At 42.4% G+C, this 18,307-nt stretch overlaps 1 protein-coding gene across 1 annotated transcript in view; it reads right to left on the bottom strand.

The window, feature by feature from the left end:
- MMEL1 (membrane metallo-endopeptidase-like 1) overlaps positions 1 to 18,307 on the bottom strand; it is a 29,333-nt gene that overhangs the window by 7,313 nt on the left and 3,713 nt on the right. The window contains exons 3-18 of the mRNA XM_014943896.1: positions 13,748 to 13,807; positions 13,206 to 13,367; positions 12,709 to 12,789; positions 11,851 to 11,946; positions 11,136 to 11,254; positions 10,565 to 10,630; positions 8,253 to 8,387; positions 7,238 to 7,327; positions 6,851 to 6,987; positions 6,275 to 6,368; positions 5,462 to 5,590; positions 5,106 to 5,204; positions 4,283 to 4,366; positions 3,846 to 3,949; positions 2,498 to 2,556; positions 184 to 303 (exon numbers count right to left, since the gene is read on the bottom strand). Coding sequence (XP_014799382.1) covers positions 184 to 303; positions 2,498 to 2,556; positions 3,846 to 3,949; positions 4,283 to 4,366; positions 5,106 to 5,204; positions 5,462 to 5,590; positions 6,275 to 6,368; positions 6,851 to 6,987; positions 7,238 to 7,327; positions 8,253 to 8,387; positions 10,565 to 10,630; positions 11,136 to 11,254; positions 11,851 to 11,946; positions 12,709 to 12,789; positions 13,206 to 13,367; positions 13,748 to 13,807 — 1,635 coding nt within the window. The remainder of the gene's footprint in view (positions 1 to 183; positions 304 to 2,497; positions 2,557 to 3,845; positions 3,950 to 4,282; positions 4,367 to 5,105; positions 5,205 to 5,461; positions 5,591 to 6,274; positions 6,369 to 6,850; positions 6,988 to 7,237; positions 7,328 to 8,252; positions 8,388 to 10,564; positions 10,631 to 11,135; positions 11,255 to 11,850; positions 11,947 to 12,708; positions 12,790 to 13,205; positions 13,368 to 13,747; positions 13,808 to 18,307) is intronic.

Here is an 18,307-nt window from a genome sequence, read left to right as displayed (position 1 = left end):
CAGGGACAGTCAGTCACTGCCTGTGTAACTCATTTCCTACACTGCAACAAGTGCGAACAGTGAGCTCCTGGATCCTGACTTAGGGGTGTGCAGGGACGGTCAGTCACTGCCTGTGTAACTCTCATTTTCTACACTGCAACAAGTGCAACAGAAAGAACAGTATTTTCCCCGTTATCTCCTCACCGTTGTCGTCAAACCCGTGAGTGATTTCATGGCCGATGACCATCCCGATCCCTCCGAAGTTCAGGGCCTGTGGCTGGTGTTTGCTGAAGAAGGGAGGCTGCAGAATCCCAGCTGGAAAAACTGCCAAGAGGGAGAGAGAGAGGGAGAGGCTGTGAGGGAGAGAGAGGGAGAGGCTGTGAGGCAGCCGCGGGTTTGCACACTTTGCAGAGGGATTGTTTGCTTGGTTTCAGGATGGGGAAGGAACACAGAATATACAATGATTAGAAACAACATCATGCCGCCTCCTGTGAAATTGTTTCTCTCTTGATAAATGGAAAATGACAAGTTAATAAAGGTTTAATTGAGCCCATCTGCAAGTACAGTATCTCCTTGTCTGAGAACCCAGCATCATTTACGTTTCAGCTTCAGCCTAATTTGCTGGGTGATGTTTGCTGCAGGAAGGCAAGAACAAAACGTTTAGTAACTGTCGTTTGGAAACAGGTACAGTTTGTGTTTCAGAGCCATTTTATAGGGGAATTAATGGATGTTTTATGGCATTATTTTTGTTCCAGCAAGGTTAGCAGTCGTATGCCGTGTACCAGCGATGCTCGGGACGTGCCACACGCACAGCAGTAATTCCCACACACCAAGTGCCCCTGGATGTGGGTCTGGGGAGGGGGACAGAGGAGGGATGTCCCCCAGTCTCCTGCTGAAAGTGCTATAGAGAACCCTCGGGGTGAGTCTGCACCCCATGGACATAAGGTGAAAAGTGTATCTGCTTCTGGAGGGTTTCAGACTGCAGCAATTCATTTGGATAAGATACTTTTTAAGAAGTGAGATATTGAAATTATATGGCAAATATTGCATTTAGAGACAAAAGCCATTTTTTGACAATATACAAGGTTTTAGCCATTCAATTTTGGGGAGAAATATGTAAGACAGAAGCAGAAAACTGAAAGTACCATGGAAAACTGTTTCCCTCAAACTAGATGGAGATCTTCAAGCCCCACCTGGATGCTCCTGAGTAACATGCTCTGACAAGCTCTAGGCAATCCTGCTTCAGCAAGGGGGTTGGACTGGATGATCTCTATGGTCCCTTCCAACTCTAAAATTCAGTGAAATTCAGTGAAATTCAGTGAAATTCAGTGAAATTGTTTCCCTCAAACTACAGACAGGAAGAGACAGGATTTATCTGACATCTACGCTGTTGTGGGCAGCTGTGCCTGGGTTTTTGGTTTGCATATTCATCTGTGAGTTGCTTTAACCAGTTACTGCCATATTACAAGGGCAAAGTGCTAGAGGAACCAGACTTGAGTTCCCTGCCTGGGATGCTCACAGCTGATTGCAATCAGGATAAAACCCCTGTGGATAAACAGGGGGCCTGAGCTCAGCTCCAAGGTTGGCTTCAAGGGGGGAGGCACCAGGGAGCTCCAGGATCTCCTGCTGGGCTGGAGGATGGTCACAGCTTCTGCCCTACCTGCACATGGAGGTATGTGGAAGCGATGCAAATGGAGCCTGGTTCTGTCTGATAAGGCGAGAGGATTAAATTCTGAGTGCTTTGGATGCTTTTGCTTTTAGCAATTATTGAAGTTTTCTCTTGTGCTGGTTGATTGGGTTGTTTTCTCTTCCTGGCCCTTGCCCTGTGACTGGAGCACAGCTGCTCTCCGGCCTAGAAAAGGCACTTTTTTTTCCTCTTATGGTATTTGGTGGTACATGGATAGTAGGTCTTTTTGGCAGTCTAGGGATTTTAAGAAGCAGTATGTAATAGAAATGTTTAGGGTGCTTGGAATTCAGCAAAGACTCTACAGCATCTGCAGCCTTAACCTGACCTTCTGGCTGCCAGCACCAGCTCAGAGACTGGGGACCACAGGCAGGGCTGGGCAGGGTCACTGTGTCTTAAGGCTGAAGATTTTCTCTAGTAGGAACAAGAAAGGTCAGGCTAGAAACTCTGAAAATGCAGAGATTTGGCATTCTGTAAGAAGAGGTGGGTTTCTCTGGTCTGGAGCTGCCTGTGTGTTTATGAGAAATGTGGAAACATGAGCACAAACAGCCCAGGACACACTGAGGGCTCTCTGGGCTCTGAAGCTGGCACTGGTGTAGTGGCAGTTGCTATCTTGGGCTTTCAAACATAAGGCTGCTCCTGTTACAGTTTATAACCTGGGCCTGCTTGGGTGGGGAAGCTGAATATCCAACAAAGCAACTGCTTGTAAAGACCACCCTGTCTCCCTCTTCCACCAGGGCCCAGGTTTAGCTCTGGAGAGCAGACCTGTACCCTTGTGGTGCAAAAAATGCTTAATTAGTTCCATGCAGCTGTTTAAAATTGATGCAAACCTACCTATCTGGTTCCGGTTGGGGGAATAGAACGCGTTGACCACTGCAGCTCCAATTATCCATCTGAAAATAAATGTTGCACACAGTTAGTCATGAATCTTTTTTTTTTTCCCCAAGACATTCTTTTTATTGTATTATCCTTGATTAAAAAACGTAAGCTGCATATAAGGAAAGGACTGAGGTAGGGGAGAAGGGTGCCATTGAACACAGCTGTAAAGAGATACTAATATCAGGAAATAACTGGTGTCTTATTTACGGGCACATTTCATCCAGATCAATGACAAGTTAAAGCAAGAAATGCTTTTGCTCTTGAACGTGGAACAGCCACACTGGGGTGGAACGTGGTGGCTGTTTATCAGCTTATCTTAACATTATCTAAGCTTCTGCCTTCCCCTATGGAGTATCTGTCACTAATGTGTTCAGCAGTAGCTTTGCCAGAGCTGGGTGGGAGGTGTCCAGCTGAGGAAGTGAACTGGACTATTAGAAGTTGAGATTGGCCAGCTCATAGCTCTGGAAATCAGGTCATACTCCAAGGCATTTGCTACTGAACGTGCAAGTCACTTTCTGGGACGTATCCATGTCATGGACTCGGCAGGAACTCGACTGCATTTGAAGCACCAGAGGGGTTGTCCTGGGGATGTGGTGCAGAAATGCTTCTTACTGGTTAGTGGTGCCCACTGCTCACCTTGGAGCTGTTGGTAACAATTTGTGAACGTGCTACTTTAATTTGATTTCTGTATTAAGCCTATCCCTAGCTGAGGATTTGCCCGAGAGCAGAGAACCCTGAGGTGACAGCTTGGGCAGTGCAGGCTCAGACCTGAGACCTGCTCATGGAGTCACAGAAGGGATCATGAAGCAGCAGCCAAACCTGCACCTACAACAGGAAGCTTCTGAAAAGCCCATTTATACTTCCCTAGGTATGGTGTGAAGTTACTGGCTGGACATAGATTAGATCTGGTGCTCAGCTTTCTCAAGATTGGGCATGTTTCCAGCAGAATTCTGGCCAGAATATCTGAAGTGTTTTTTGTCCTGAATATAAATTTTCAGAAGTTCCATGATATTATCTCGTCTCCTCCTTGCTAAGTTGTCAGAAAGATCTGTCACTGCTTTTGTGTTAAGTAGTTTCAATGTAATATCTGAATGTGAAGCAGCTTGATGAAGGATTAGAGAGATGCCAAAAGAACTGGATGAATTCCTACTGCAGGAGGCAACAAACGACTCGTTTAATTCCAAGAAATATCTTATAAGATCTCAGACACAAGCATTCTCAGCTACCCACAGCATATGACTTAAACACAACAACCATTATCTCAGAGTTTAGATTGTCCATAGCATCCACTCTGGAAACTTACATGTCTTGGTCAACTCTCTCTCGAAGTTTTTTCAAGCTCTTCTGGGCTCCAGCTCTCAGGTTTTCCAGAATATTTTCAAAGTAATTGTTTTCACTGAAGTTTAGCTAAAGAAACAGATACACGATATGTTAGTAAGCTGTGCGTAAAGAGGAATTCCTCATACCACTGAAAGCATCTTCTAAAACATGTTTTGATCGCAAGGGATCACTTAATAGTTAGCTCTTTGCATGCATTTTATTTATTAAAATGCTCAACACCATCAATTTTGTATGCTGTTGAGTCATTGGAAATGACAGTTTCATTATTAAAATGCTCAACACCATCAATTTTGTCTGCTGTTGAGTCACTTGGAAATGAGAGTTTCCCAGGTGTAAGTGTTCCAAGTGGCAGGAAAATAAGTGTAGGCTTTTATATAGAGCTTTACACTCCATACTTACATTGGCATATTCCTGATCTAGTTTTTCATTCTGATCTTCCAGTATATAATCTGGATAGCCAATTTGTTCTTTAATCGCCATTGCCTAGAAGAAAAGTGTTTAATGTTTCCTCTTAACTGTGTGTTCTGTTGGTGTGGGGGTTTTTTTGAGTTTCAATACATACAACAGTTCAAATTCTTTACTAAGTGTTTAATGTTTCCTCTTAACTGTGTGTTTTGTTGGTGTGGGTTTTTTTTTTAAGTTTCAATACATAAAACGGTTCAAATTCTTTATTGCTATTGTCCACCTGTTTGTGAGAAACTGGATGTAAATATTTAAGGACCTTGTTGAAATGCACCCTATTGCCTCAGGAGACTTTTCTTTTTAATATAGAACACACAGTCTTCTTCTCACCTCCTGGGGTGCAGCCACTAAGGTGGACTTCCAGACCCTACAGCACCATCTGACAGGGACTGGGCTCAACCCTCATTTAGTGCCTTTTCTCCCCCTTGGTACTGGAGCAATTGCTGATGGTCATAAAGTCTATGAAAAGTTTTCTTTAGGGGATTGCGCCGCATTGAGTTGTTGTTATAGTTGATGTATTTGGTGGCATCTTCTCTTATTTATAACGTGGTTCACAAGACTCATTAAAGGAAATAAAAAGGTATGTGAGCTAACAAAGATTAAAAAGAGAAGGCCAATGTAGTAGGATAATAGATAACAGGGGGGTGAACACCAAAGCTTTTTTCCTCTCATTTGTAGAGGAACTGGGAATAGTGATGCCGTAAAATTCCAAATATTTCATAATCATGATGGAACACTGGAATTCTTTGTTATCTCTGACCTTCTCCCGAGCTTTCTCTTTAGAGGCCTCGTCCATCCACTGTAACTCATCTAAAGTCTCGATGAACACTTCCCGAATCTTATCTATTAAATCTCGGACCTAAAAGAGAGGCAGTAAGAAATCATTTACACACTAGTTTTTTGCAGGCACAGCTAAGGAGGGGTGAAAAGCTCCCTACAGAGCGATGATGTCCCCAGATTCTATGCTCTAAAACACGGCACTTAAAAGAGCATCATAAATGAGTTCTTGGCTGATGGATATTTTTTAACAGAGAAAACGGGCTGGGAGATCAGATGGAGGGAATGGGCGCTGCAGAGACCGTGGATGTACAGAAGTATGAAGGGTAAACTACATACCATCCTCTTGCTCTCACCAGCAAATGTCTCCCTGACGTACATGGCTCCCACCGCGTTCTCCATGTTGTTGTTGACGTAGCTCACGCACTCCCGCCAGCGGGCTTCCTCCAGCGTTGTCCCGTACAGCGCCTGCAGCACAAAACACAGCAGCATTAATTCTGCCTACACATCTCTCCTAAAGCACTGCCTAAAGGGGAGGGTCACCTAAGGCAAAGGCTTCCATTGGAACTGCTGTCCTGAGATTTGTCTGGAGATTACGTGACAGAATAATGTCACAGAATCACAGAATCTTCTAGGTTGGAAGGGACCTTAAAGATCATCTTGTCCAACCCTCAACCTAACTGACAAAAATAGACACCCACACAACAAACAAGGAGCATCATCACTAAACCATACCTCCCAGCACTACATCAACCCCTCTTTTGAACACCTCCAGGGATGGGGCCTCAACCACCTCCCTGGGCAGCCCATTCCAATGGCTGAGAACCCTTTCAGTGAAAAAATTTTTTCACAATATCCAGCCTGAACCTCCCCTGGCGCAACTTGAGGCCATTTCCTCTCGTCCTGTCGCCTGTGACTTGAGAAAAGAGACCGACCCCCACCTCTCTACACCCTCCTTTCAGGGAGTTGGAGAGAGCAATGAGGTCTCCCCTCAGCCTCCTCTTCTCCAGGCTGAATAACCCCAGTTCCCTCAGCCTCTCCTCGTAAGACTTATTCTCCAGACCCCTCACCATCTGACACTGATTTGGTGACTGTGGGACACTCTTCCAGTAGTACCACACTCTACAGTCTCTTTGGGAAGAGAGGAAATACCTTCCTGTAGCTGGCCCGAGCATCCTTGAAACGCCGACTCAAGCTGCTGACGCGATCGATCACCAGCCGCCAAATGAGGTAGTTCTGGATGGTGCTGGGTGGGAAAGCAAAGCTGAGGTTAATCCCCTGTAAAGAAAGCCCCACTAGTGCAGACAGTCAGAGAGGGATCTTAATTTTGAATGGAGATAAGAAAGCAAATAATTGCTGCCAGACATCACTTTCATTAGCTCTAGAGGTGCCTGTTCTTACTGAACATGCTGGCTAATTGTAGAGACATCCAGCTTGAAGACTCTGCTACCGTGTCTGTTCAGGGATTAATTTCTTTTATTTTTTTTTTCCTTCTGGAATGTAACAGGAGCTTTCTTCTTCCCATTTAACCTTTTCTGAGCATGTGAGACACCAAGTACCACAGCACTTTAGGACCCTAGGACCTTAAAAGACATTACCCGTATCTTACAGTGAAGTGGCGTCACTTTTCTCAGAGAAGCTCCAGCAGAACCACCAAGCAGGCTCAGTAATTTACACTTCCACAACACTTCCCTGACTTTCATCTTGGATATTCCTTAGTTTCTTTACCTTGCTGAGTACTTTGAGAGAATTGCTTTCAGCTCTTGCAGGTAGGGCATGCCATATACAACAACTTCTTCTTCTGGGTCAACCTGAACACTTACTGAAGACATGACACCCTGGATGAAGAGGGTCCAGTTGAATTCCTGGGCAGACAGAAAGACAACAAAGCTGGGTGTTTAAGTGCTTTAGTAACTGTCTGGAATTTCTACACTTCATGGGATTGAATGTAGTTGCAGTGTTCAGCAGAAAAATGTTTAAAAGACTCTGAAGGCAAGAGTAAGAATGGAATTGTTTTATACCTCTTTGCATCACTGATAAATTCATAAAGCCATTTCCAACTGGCATGGTAATAAAAGGAGGCTGAAAGTGTTAGACTGCTCATTAAACACTTACATTCAATGCAAACTTTTCCTGTAGCTCTTTCAAGGTCATCTTGTTGTACAACAAGGTTACATCGTGCCTTTCCTCTGCTGGGGTAGTTGCCTGAAGACAGTCACAAGGTTATTATAAGAGTCAACTGACACAAGTGTCAATGGCTGAAATTGCTTGCTCATGTGGGTGTGCACACTCAAGTAATACACAAACAAAACAGTTTATTTTGAAAAAGAAAGCTGGTTCTGCTTTCTAAATTTCAGTATGGGAACTCAGCTCCCCCCACCCTGATTCAATGTTTCAGTAACATGTTGAGCCAAGAGGCTCCCTCTGTCCTCTTTAGAATGGGAGAATAAACTCTTGGAGATCTTCAGGGACCTGTAGACTTCTGAGGATGCAAAGGGAGGGAGCCCTGGTGTTATCATAAGATATGTTTAGCAAAGGATAGAAGTCTCCTAAAGCAGGATAATCTAGTCATAACCATATTTATTTTCAGAGCAGACACAGCAGCAGTGGATAGAGCAGACATAATTATGCACACAGAGGCTCTGATTTCTGGGCTGCTTGTAGCACAAAAAGTCATCTTCCCCCTGCTTTCTTCTAGGCCATGAGTTTTCTGCTGTGTTGAAAACTGCTGCACAAAAGAGCAAGAGACTCTCCCCTTGCCCCCCTCAACACTCTGAGCAGTTCCTGATTTCTGTACTCACATTTGCGATCTCAGTTTCAAGCTCCATAACCTTTGCCATTTCCTCTTGGACAAAGGAATCCTCTTTAGACATATTCTTGTCTTCCCGGATCATCTTGGCGATGGTGATCATGAACTGCAGGTAAGCTTCTCTCACCTGCACACAAGAAACAGAGTGTGTGTAGCACTGTGAAGGAAAGGTTTGCTGTCTATAGCTTCTCATCCAGCAAACTTTTTTTTTTATTTTAGCTTTACAGTGTGCGCTGTGTTGAAAACTGCTGCACAAAAGAGCAAGAGACTCTCCCCTTGCCCCCCTCAACACTCTGAGCAGTTCCTGATTTCTGTACTCACATTTGCGATCTCAGTTTCAAGCTCCATAACCTTTGCCATTTCCTCTTGGACAAAGGAATCCTCTTTAGACATATTCTTGTCTTCCCGGATCATCTTGGCGATGGTGATCATGAACTGCAGGTAAGCTTCTCTCACCTGCACACAAGAAACAGAGTGTGTGTAGCACTGTGAAGGAAAGGTTTGCTGTCTATAGCTTCTCATCCAGCAAACTTTTTTTTTTATTTTAGCTTTACAGTGTGCTGTGAAAATGTTTGGCCCTGGGGGTCACAGCCTCTGCCCTTGTCTCAGTGCAACCCTCCCCACTCCATTTTTCTTGTCTGTTTTTCTACGACTGCAATTCCAGTCCATCCTGAGACACCTTGCACTGCAGTTGCCAGTCTCAACATACATAGTGAAAGCAACACTTTCTGCTTCCCTGTGCAATCCAACGCTGGTTTTTGGGGTTAGAATTACTACTTGAGTGAAGAGAAAGCTCTGTGCTTTGAGTTACGCTGTGGGACTGGTGATCCTTGCTCACCAGCATACCAGGGCAAACATGGAAGGTTTAAGTTCTCTGAAAGTAATACCATAAATATTCTAAACTCTCTGCTCTTCTGAAAGAAAAGCTCTGTCTCAGATGGTTCCCAGTGATACCTTGCTTTATTTCTAGTCGGAGGGTATGGCTGTGATTTATGCCTCAGAATGGTCCTTGGAAAGATATTTGGCTGCTGAGGGAGTACTGATCTCTGATACAGGAAAGCTTAATATTACCTATTCTTCTTGCATACTTTTGTTTCTCCATAGACCTTGGAAACCAGATAAATACAGTAACTGTTGTGAAATTGAGTCTGAGTGCTTACGTGATGATGATTTGTGGGTTTAGGCTGAATGCTGAGGCCTTAATCAGGCCAGACTCCCACAGGCCTCGGTGGGATTTTTGCCAAAAGATGCTGGACTAAGCACAGGGGGAGTTTGGGTCATCAGTTTGGTTCATTGTCTGTGGGAAGTGAGCTGTTAAATAGCAAATAAAAAGGGGTTGTGTCTCCTCCTTATTCATTAAGATTAAAAACAGAGCCTTAGCCCTTCTTTATAGCTTCAAATTAAAACTGTATTAAGCAGTAGTGATTTTTCTTTTGCTAATTTATGGTCATTTATGTACTGTACCTGATTTTCTACATCCTACAAGTCAATCCAAGTCTGACTTTCATGCAACGATGCATAAATATCCCTCTTTTCTGCTGTAACTGTCACTATATATGTGAAACTTGTGGGATAGAATCCTAGTTCCCAACACAACTGCGTGGAGACTGTTTGTATCATGAGACAGATTAATGGGAATTGGCAGATTATAAAGATGTCCAGAAGGTGTGGAAACAATCTCATAAAAGCTTCACAGGACTCTGTATGAGAACAGAGTCAAATACATTGAAGTAAGAAGAAAACTAGTCTCACTGATGTTTTCATCTGCCCTTACAACCACGAGACAAAAGAGTCTAAAATGGTGATTGTTGTGTCTCTGTATTCCCTTCCATTCCTGTTAGGAAAATTAGTTTGATGTTAGGCTGCAAGTCCTCTTTGTTAGTATGACAGAACTGAGGGAAGTAAAATGTACTAAAGCAGTATTTTCATCTTTGAAAACTATCTGGCTATGCTTGCAACAGCTTTTTATGTAGTTACAGAAACCCTCACACTTTTGCTCTGAGCCTTGGCAGAGAAAAGCAGCTAGAAAATAATCTCTCACAGTTTTCATGTAATTTTTAGGAAAGGGAGGAGTAAGTGGCAGCAGATTCTTACTAGCTGGGTATCTGTTCCATTGATGCAGCTTTTGCTGCTCCATGGAAAACACTTTTTTTTAACTTTTTTTTTTCCCCTGAATGAACATGTGAAAAATTCTGAATATTCTGGCATTCAACATAACGTTTTGGGGTGTTGTATGTTCAAATATGATCCAGTGTGACAATTCACCTATCTATAATTCATCTTTCCATACCTTGTAAAATAGTTGCCAGAACCAGTAGTTTTAGAAGTTATGAGCAAATCCAAGGTAATGTGAACCTATCCTTCAAAATTAGACTGTTTTAAGCTATAAAACATGATTTTATTTTCCCACAACCTTCTCATCTGTATGAATTGGCCAGTTCTGGGGAGGCTTAATATTTATACAGTTGTTCAGTCCTTTTGTAAACTTTACAAAATTCTGGCATAATTAGGGAAAAAATGTAGCAATGAATGTCAGTCTAATTGTGATTGATATATTTGAATTTTCCAAGACCCGGGGATAAGTGATAGTTGTTTCAGTAGCACACAGTAAACAAATGACAAGGAATACTTACTCTTTGATAGTTGCCCCCATTGAAGTAGTAATCCCTGGATGGCATTCCCAGACTTGGCTGGTCAATCTGAAGGAAATGATACATATTTCTTTAGTTAGGGATCAACAGGAGCTGGTGGGACTAAAGGAATCCTTGAAAGGCAACACAAAATGCTGCCTTCCTTTGGTGTTGGAATGACAAGAGTAAAATTTTACTAAAATAACAAAGAATTTTAGCCTTCTAGGAAGTGGAGTGAGATGGGAGGCACAGCCTTCCTCTCTGAACAAGCTCTGAAATACTATTTACATGTTTTAAAAACATAGTTTCCTGCTACGTGTTAAACCTCACCATTATTTTGCAAATCACAAGAATTTAAACTTCTAAATGAGCAAAGATTCAACAAAAATTATGCCCCAAAATGTTTCTCAATATGACTGAGACAGATCTGCCACGTGGGGTAGGGAACTGTTGCATTCCTTTTGCCAGGATGGTGCATCCTCGCTGACGTACAGAGAGCTAATCTCTATGGAGGGTAAATAACTATCCATTATGATTCTGCCAAATTAATAATTCCCTATGATCTTTTTCTTACGTAAATGATGTGTCTGCTGGAATCCCGGTCGTCGTTCCACACAAACATGTCAATGAGGACACGTTTGTTAAATCTGGAGTTCATTATGGAGAGTTTTTCTTCCATGCTCCAATTTGGCTCTGGGAGATAAAAGGGAAAATACACATTATTTATCAATATGGATCAGGACTGATTAAGTTGCATAGTTTGTAAGACTATTGCTGAAATTGTTTAGAACCAGACTGGACATGATATAACAATATTTGCACAGGACATTCCTGTAGTGGCTAGAAATGGCAAGACTGGTCTTAAGTGTCCTTATCTGTCTCTGTGATAGCATCAGTAAATGACTTATACGTGTGTGTGTATATATATGTATGGAATTGCCTATGCATAGTATAAATCACCACGACCTTGCCTAATTAGGCAGTTACACTCCAAACCCTAACTAATATGCAAGCTTATATTGGTTATTTTGATTTGTTTTCATTATTCAGGTTGGTCCTTTAGGTTTCCTGTCTTAAAATGTACACTGGTCATGAATGAGATCTTATAATATGGATATTAAATTGATATTATCTTATTTGATAAGATAATGCATGCTAAAAATGTATGATGCCCTGACTTCTGGTTATGAAGAAAAGCTTAAAACAGGATCAAATACAAGGACAGTAGTCTCCTTAGTGCAGTAAATAATTCTGGCAACACTACTGAACTCTTTCAGGCACAGCACTACCTTTGGTCTTATTCCAGTCTGCAGAAGCCACTGGCCAATCTCCAACCACAGTTAAGGCCTCAAGCAGAGGCAATGAATCTCGTTGCTCTATAAGACCTGAGAGAGGAGAAAAAATACTATATTATTTTCATAGGAAAAAAAAGAAGAAAAATGGGTAAGGGGTCTAACAGCTTAAATCTGGAACTGAGTATCATAGCAGACAGTAACAGGTACCAAGAAATTGTTTGTCTCCTACATTAATCTTCAGAAAAGTAACGAAAATAATTCTGATGGCTCCAGTACTGATTTTGAATGGGTTTGGGACATGGTTTTGCATTCAGAAGGAAAGGCTTTGCATTTATACCTGAGGTAGGATGGATGTTGGTTACCTTCCTACATCCCAGAATGTGTATATTAAGCCTTAATGATGCACCAAGGCATCTCCACCCATCTGCAGATTAGCTTTCCAGGCCGGGCCATGCAGATTAGACACATATCAACTGGACTCTTGCTTAAAAGTCCATCAGTACTGAGAAATTGTTTGTCTCCTACATTAATCTTCAGAAAAGTAACGAAAATAATTCTGATGGCTCCAGTACTGATTTTGAATGGGTTTGGGACATGGTTTTGCATTCAGAAGGAAAGGCTTTGCATTTATACCTGAGGTAGGATGGATGTTGGTTACCTTCCTACATCCCAGAATGTGTATATTAAGCCTTAATGATGCACCAAGGCATCTCCACCCATCTGCAGATTAGCTTTCCAGGCCGGGCCATGCAGATTAGACACATATCAACTGGACTCTTGCTTAAAAGTCCATCAGTACTGCTGTGCATTTGGTGTTGAACAGGAGAATCAGGGGAATGAGAAGAGACTCACTCTCATTCATGCATGACTTGTAAAGTATTTTAGCTTTCCGAAATGCTTCTCTGTCCCCTTGATCTGAAGTCTCCAGCACACCTGGGGAAGGAACCATGGCAGTGAGATTTTTTTTTTCTTTTTTTCCCTGGAGAGCTTTGATCTTTTCATAGAAATCATTGCGAATTCAGGGCTATAATAAATACTTGTTACTGTAGGCTTCAATTACTGTGAAACCAGAGTGCTCTTTAAAGGAGCTATTAATGGAAAAAGTGTCAGGAATAAGGACACGCATACAGCTTGTCCTGCTCCTTTTGAAGTTAGTACCAAATCACCTGTGGCCAATTTTTAGTGGGAACAGGATGTTCCCACAAAATGGATGTAGTAAGAGATCTAGAGATTAAAGGACTAGAGAAAAAAAATCACAATCAACACTTCTCTGGAAGTTTTTTTTCTCTGTGCAGTAAATAACATCTGAAACAAGTGCACAAGCAAGGACAGAGTAGCTGCATTCCTACCTTTTAGGATGATCTCCAGCTCATCTCTCAGGATGTCAAAAATGCTGTATCTGGAGCTAGTTTCTGGGATAACGTGCCGGTTCAGCCAGCCCCCACAGGCATACTGGTAGAAATCCTTGCAAGGATCAGCTGTTGGGTCCATATTCTGAATGATTCGAGCAGCTAGGTACCAAAGAATTGGAGAGGTGAGTTCCACAGGCTGCCCAGTGATCTCTGGGGCTACCAAAGAATGGCAATCAGGCCCCTTGCTTATGCTGCTTATAGTGGATAACACTCATTTTCATCATTAGGACTCAAAGTATCTTATTTTCTGCTTAAAAATGCAAGGAAGCAGCAGACACTTGCACTGCAATTGTACTGTTTTTCAGAGGAAGCCCCTGAATGGCAGAATAATTCTCCCAGAGGCCCGAGCGTGCTGCCCAGTGCCCCACCAGGCATTCCTCTGCAACTTCAGTCCTAAATATTGTTTATTCAGGTTGGGTAGAACTAACAATACATAAAACACCACCTCTGCAATAATCATTCACAGCAACAATCATTACCTGCTGTAACACATCCAGGTGTGGTACAGATGTTGCCTGAATTGGTGCCGTAGTGAGTGCCTGCAGGGAGAAGAATAGGAAAACATTAATAAATTAGTTGTTTTGGAAAGAAATTGCTACCAATGTCACTCGCCAGCAGCCCAGCCCCAGTGACAGCTCTCTTCAGTTCCAGAGATGCACGTGAATATTAGTGCCAGTGAAAGATATTAAATGACAACTCTGAAGAAATCTCTTTATCTACAGATTTACGAAGAAAAAATATTGGAAGAGCCTTGACAGTGAGTTTTAACTCTCCTGGAAGGAAAATAAGACCAGTTTGTAGGTTTTTTTTCCCATGCCAACTGCCTCCACAGTCTTTCTGACACACTGAGAGTATGAGATCCCTTTCTAGACAATCTACTGAGATGCTTTGAGTGTCTGAGCTCTTTCATGAACTTCAAAGTCACTGGAAGGTTTAAATAGGGGCAAAAAGCCCGTAGCTGGATTACTGTTTTCACGCTATTTTGAGTCAAATTTAGGAAAAGAAATGACTTCTCTAAGTGTGTGTTTGGGGGGGAAGCAAGTAACAAACATGTATTTGGTCAATCTCAGATGTGCCCTCTGAGGTTACTCCCAAATGAGTGCAATCTCAGATGTGCCCTCTGAGGTTACTCCTTGCTGCTCAGCAGAGATTGCTCCTGAATGAGTAATGTTTGCTCATCCCAGCAGAAGCTGGGAAGTGTTACTCTTGGCTATTGATTTTTCTATGTACTTCCAATGCATCAGTGGTGAGCAGGAACCAAAATGGGAACAGTCCCTATCCCCTATTGCTCAGTGGGACTCTGCTGGGAGTCTGAGGGCAGTGAGTACTGAGGCTCTTGTGAATTCAGAGCTGCAGGAACCAAAATGGGAACAGTCCCTATCCCGTATTGCTTGGTGAGAGTCTGAGGGCAGTGAGTACTGACGCTCTTGTGAATTCACAGCCATAAGTTCTGCTGCAGAATTACACTGAAGCCTTTGTGTTTGAACATACCATTTTTTTACACCAAGTGCTAAAGTGAGTGTGTTTGTGATGCTAGCCAAGTCACCCTCCTGTGTGCTATTGGGTGCAGAGCTGGGCTGGGAGGTATCTAAGCACTCCAGTCTGATGAGTGGCCTTGGCCCTGGGTACAAGAAAACTAATTTTGCTGTTTTAACTTCCTATTTGTGAAACTGGAGTAGCTTAATATCTACTTATGTTAAATAAGCGACTACTTGGTTCCACACTGGAAAACAAAAACTTGATACCCTTACTTCCCAACAGGATTAGCCATGTTTTTAAACTTTATATTTTGATCCTTACGCTAAGATGTCTGCATCTTAGCGAAAAGAGTTACTTAAAGGATAAAAAAAAATCCTTCCAATGAAAACAAGTGTTTTACGTGAGAGCAAACAAGATTACAGTAATTCAGATAGAAATAAAACAGTAGGGAAGAAAAGAAGGCTTTGAAGTTCATCAGTGGAAGCAACATAAAAAGCCCCCACTGTGATTGGGAACGTAGCATTCAGGCGAGCGCTGTCGTGCTGTGTGGGAGTAGATCTGCATTAGAATAACTGCACGCCTTCGTGTGGTTCAGTGTCTAGCAATCTGAACCCAGGATAAGCAAAATACACCCAACAATGGGAAGCCCAAGTTGCACCAAGTTTCCTAAACTCCCTAATAATTAAAAAAAACCAAACAACAAACCAACCCACAAACAATGATAACCAAACGCCCAAATTAAGAAAAAACAACCCTAAAAGCCCAGAGTATTTCCAAGATGCAAGAAAAGCTTTTGGGGAAAAGAAACTTGTAGTTCAAAGGCATGTGGAAATTTTCCATCAAGGAGAAAGCAATGGGCAAGGTGAGAAAAACACAGCGTACTTATAGCACAGTTATTTCTTTCTCACTGTTTCTCAGGGACCAGGCAGGACTCAAATGAAACTTTTTTTAATCAAAGCTTCTCTTTTTAACATACCCTGACAATGTCTGACTTCAGTTTCTGGAATGCAACTGCTTTCAACAAGATTGTAACTCCACACATTAAAAAAGCCCTGGTGATTGTGAAAATGTAACTGAGCTGTATAAGCAGAGAAGCCAAATCTGTTCTGAAACCTTGGTTGCACGCTCGGGGCTCTGAAACTCTGCCACGAAACCAGATCACTGGAAGTGGCTGGTGAGGGGCTCTCAGTTTACTTCTAAAAGTGGCTCCTTTGTTTTTTCTATCAATTATTTCTCTTACGCCTCAGTACTGCTCCTGACAAAGGACAAGCCAACCTGACTCTGTGGGAGATATGACCAACACTGCCCTGTTCTACTTCACAATATGTTTGTTGGGTCTTTGCTCACTTGACTCAGGCTCTGTCTGTGGCACCTCCTGTACTTCAAATAACTAGAAACAACTATAAAATGCACCTTCAAAGTGCCAGCTTGCCAACTCTATGCCCTTAATTTTTTTCAAACCACTTTGCTAAAAACAACTGTTCAAGCTTTCAGTATAAATATAGGCATTTTTCTATATATTTATATTTTCCTCCCTGGTTAAATATTGCTGATAGGTTGAGCTATAATGAGAGACATCCATGCAGAAAGACTGCTGCAAGTACAGATGTGGGAGGGACAACTCGGATCAATATTCTACAAAGCCTAAAAGTGGAAACGAAAATGTCTAGCAGGGTTTAGATGGATGTGATGGGAAACTTCTGCATGTAAAACATGAAGTGGGACATGGGCTGTGTTTGACAATGTAAAGCATAAAAATGGTAATTTGTAGTAGAGGAAAACTGGCACAGATTGTTCAGCTCTGAATCCCATGTTCCCCCTGCTGCACAGAAAGTGAATGCATCAGAAGAAGGGTTTGTGGGGAATCAAGGCTTGCCTCTTCTACCAACCCTTACCTGCCACTTGTCTTCTCCCTTGGCCAAGTTCATCTAGGATCCAGCTTCTTACAGTGATTTTATTATTATTTTTTTTTCCTCTTATAAAATCAATCACTCCACTTTCCCACCTCTTTCTTCTGAGAGACCTTTTCTGGGCTATACCTTCTAGAACTATTAAAGAGGGATATCAAAAGAACAGAAATGGGCCAGGAAGGTTTCATCCCTGGAAGTACTTTTTGAGGTACTAAGCTCCTTCATGGCTCTCAAATTTCAGGACCTCTGCAGTATCACCCTTGCATTTACTTCATTAAAAAAGTGATATTCTTGCTCTGTTGATAGTCTTGTAAGTAGAAAAGAACCAAGGAACCCTTTGAAGACTGAAGGTTTTCCTCTTCTTCAGTCTGAGAGAGCACCATCAGATAATTGATAAAGGAAGGGAAGCTTTAATGGAGCTAAATAAAATGACCTTAGCTGTGGGACTACTCCTGATGGAAGAAAATGAGGGAAAATAAGTACTTCAGAGGTTAACTGCTCCCCTGGTACATGCTTCAGACCCCACTGGATCCACTGTAGAGAATTCTATTGTCTTAATTTGACTTTACAAGAAGGCACTGAATAGTATTGCATTATTGGTCAGCAGCAGGATATAAGAATAACTTCTGAGACCTGCACAGCACCGCAGTCGTCTTTGGCAGCTCCTTTGAATGACAATTATTTTAAAAGACAAGGTGTTTTTCACAGCCTGATTAAGTTCCTTTTTAGGCAACAAAAGCGAAGCAAATCATTCTGTGCAGTCTCTGGAGCACACAGTTTGTGTTTAGTGTTTTCCCACTGTGTTTTGTGGACCCCAGATGGCTGGGGATGGCACACATGGAAACAATTAGCTCTGTGGTTGTCATCAGGCAGTCAAGTGTGAGCTTCACCTCTCAGCACCTTATCTATTTCTCACAGGGATTGGTGGGCAGAAGTGCTGTCAGCACTGCAGACTGCCTTTGTTGGGATTGTAACAGTGAATTGTTTGCAACAAGTAATGTAATTGCCAAATTTAGGTCTTCCTCCTCTGAGAGGGCTGCCTGTACCAGATGTCAGTGTCTTCAAATGGACTCCATAACACAAGTGTTTAATTTTTATTCCACCTTTCCTATGATTTCCTACCTACAGTCTACCTATAAGCATGGCTGAGACAGAATTTCATGGGAGAATCAGTATACAGAGTATTTCCCTACTTTTGCAGCCCTGTAGGGCCTGTCACTCCCCATTCCTGCTTCACATTCGTGTAGCTCTGAGTAGAACTGAGCAGAGTCTCACCACCCAAATGTCATTTCCTCATGACTTTTGTGTTACTGCCACTTATTTAAATTCTCCATCTCCTTTGAATAGATGCCTCGTTAATGAACGTTAACAAAGTCAAAGACTGAGTAGGCACCAGTCTAGGAGACAAGCCAGACCTCAGCCACAACCACTTCTCAGTGTCCCAGTGACCAGTTTAGATACTGCCCCCAGTCAGCAGGTTCTTGCGAATCTATTATTCAAGTGCATGTTAATTGCATTCACAGCCCAGGAAATGCAGGAGGATAACATCGCTTTTTGAAATCCACTCCTGGAACAAGGTGCTGCTTAGTCCAAGTGTTGTATTTCTCTGTTTGTTTGTTTGTAGCCTGCCTGGCAGTCTGTGTAATAGAT

The sequence above is a fragment of the Calidris pugnax genome, unplaced genomic scaffold, assembly GCF_001431845.1.
Source record: "Calidris pugnax isolate Ruff unplaced genomic scaffold, ASM143184v1 scaffold129, whole genome shotgun sequence".
NCBI lineage: Eukaryota > Metazoa > Chordata > Aves > Charadriiformes > Scolopacidae > Calidris > Calidris pugnax.
Note: the sequence above shows the minus strand (reverse complement) of the source record. Positions and strands in the feature narration are given on the sequence as shown.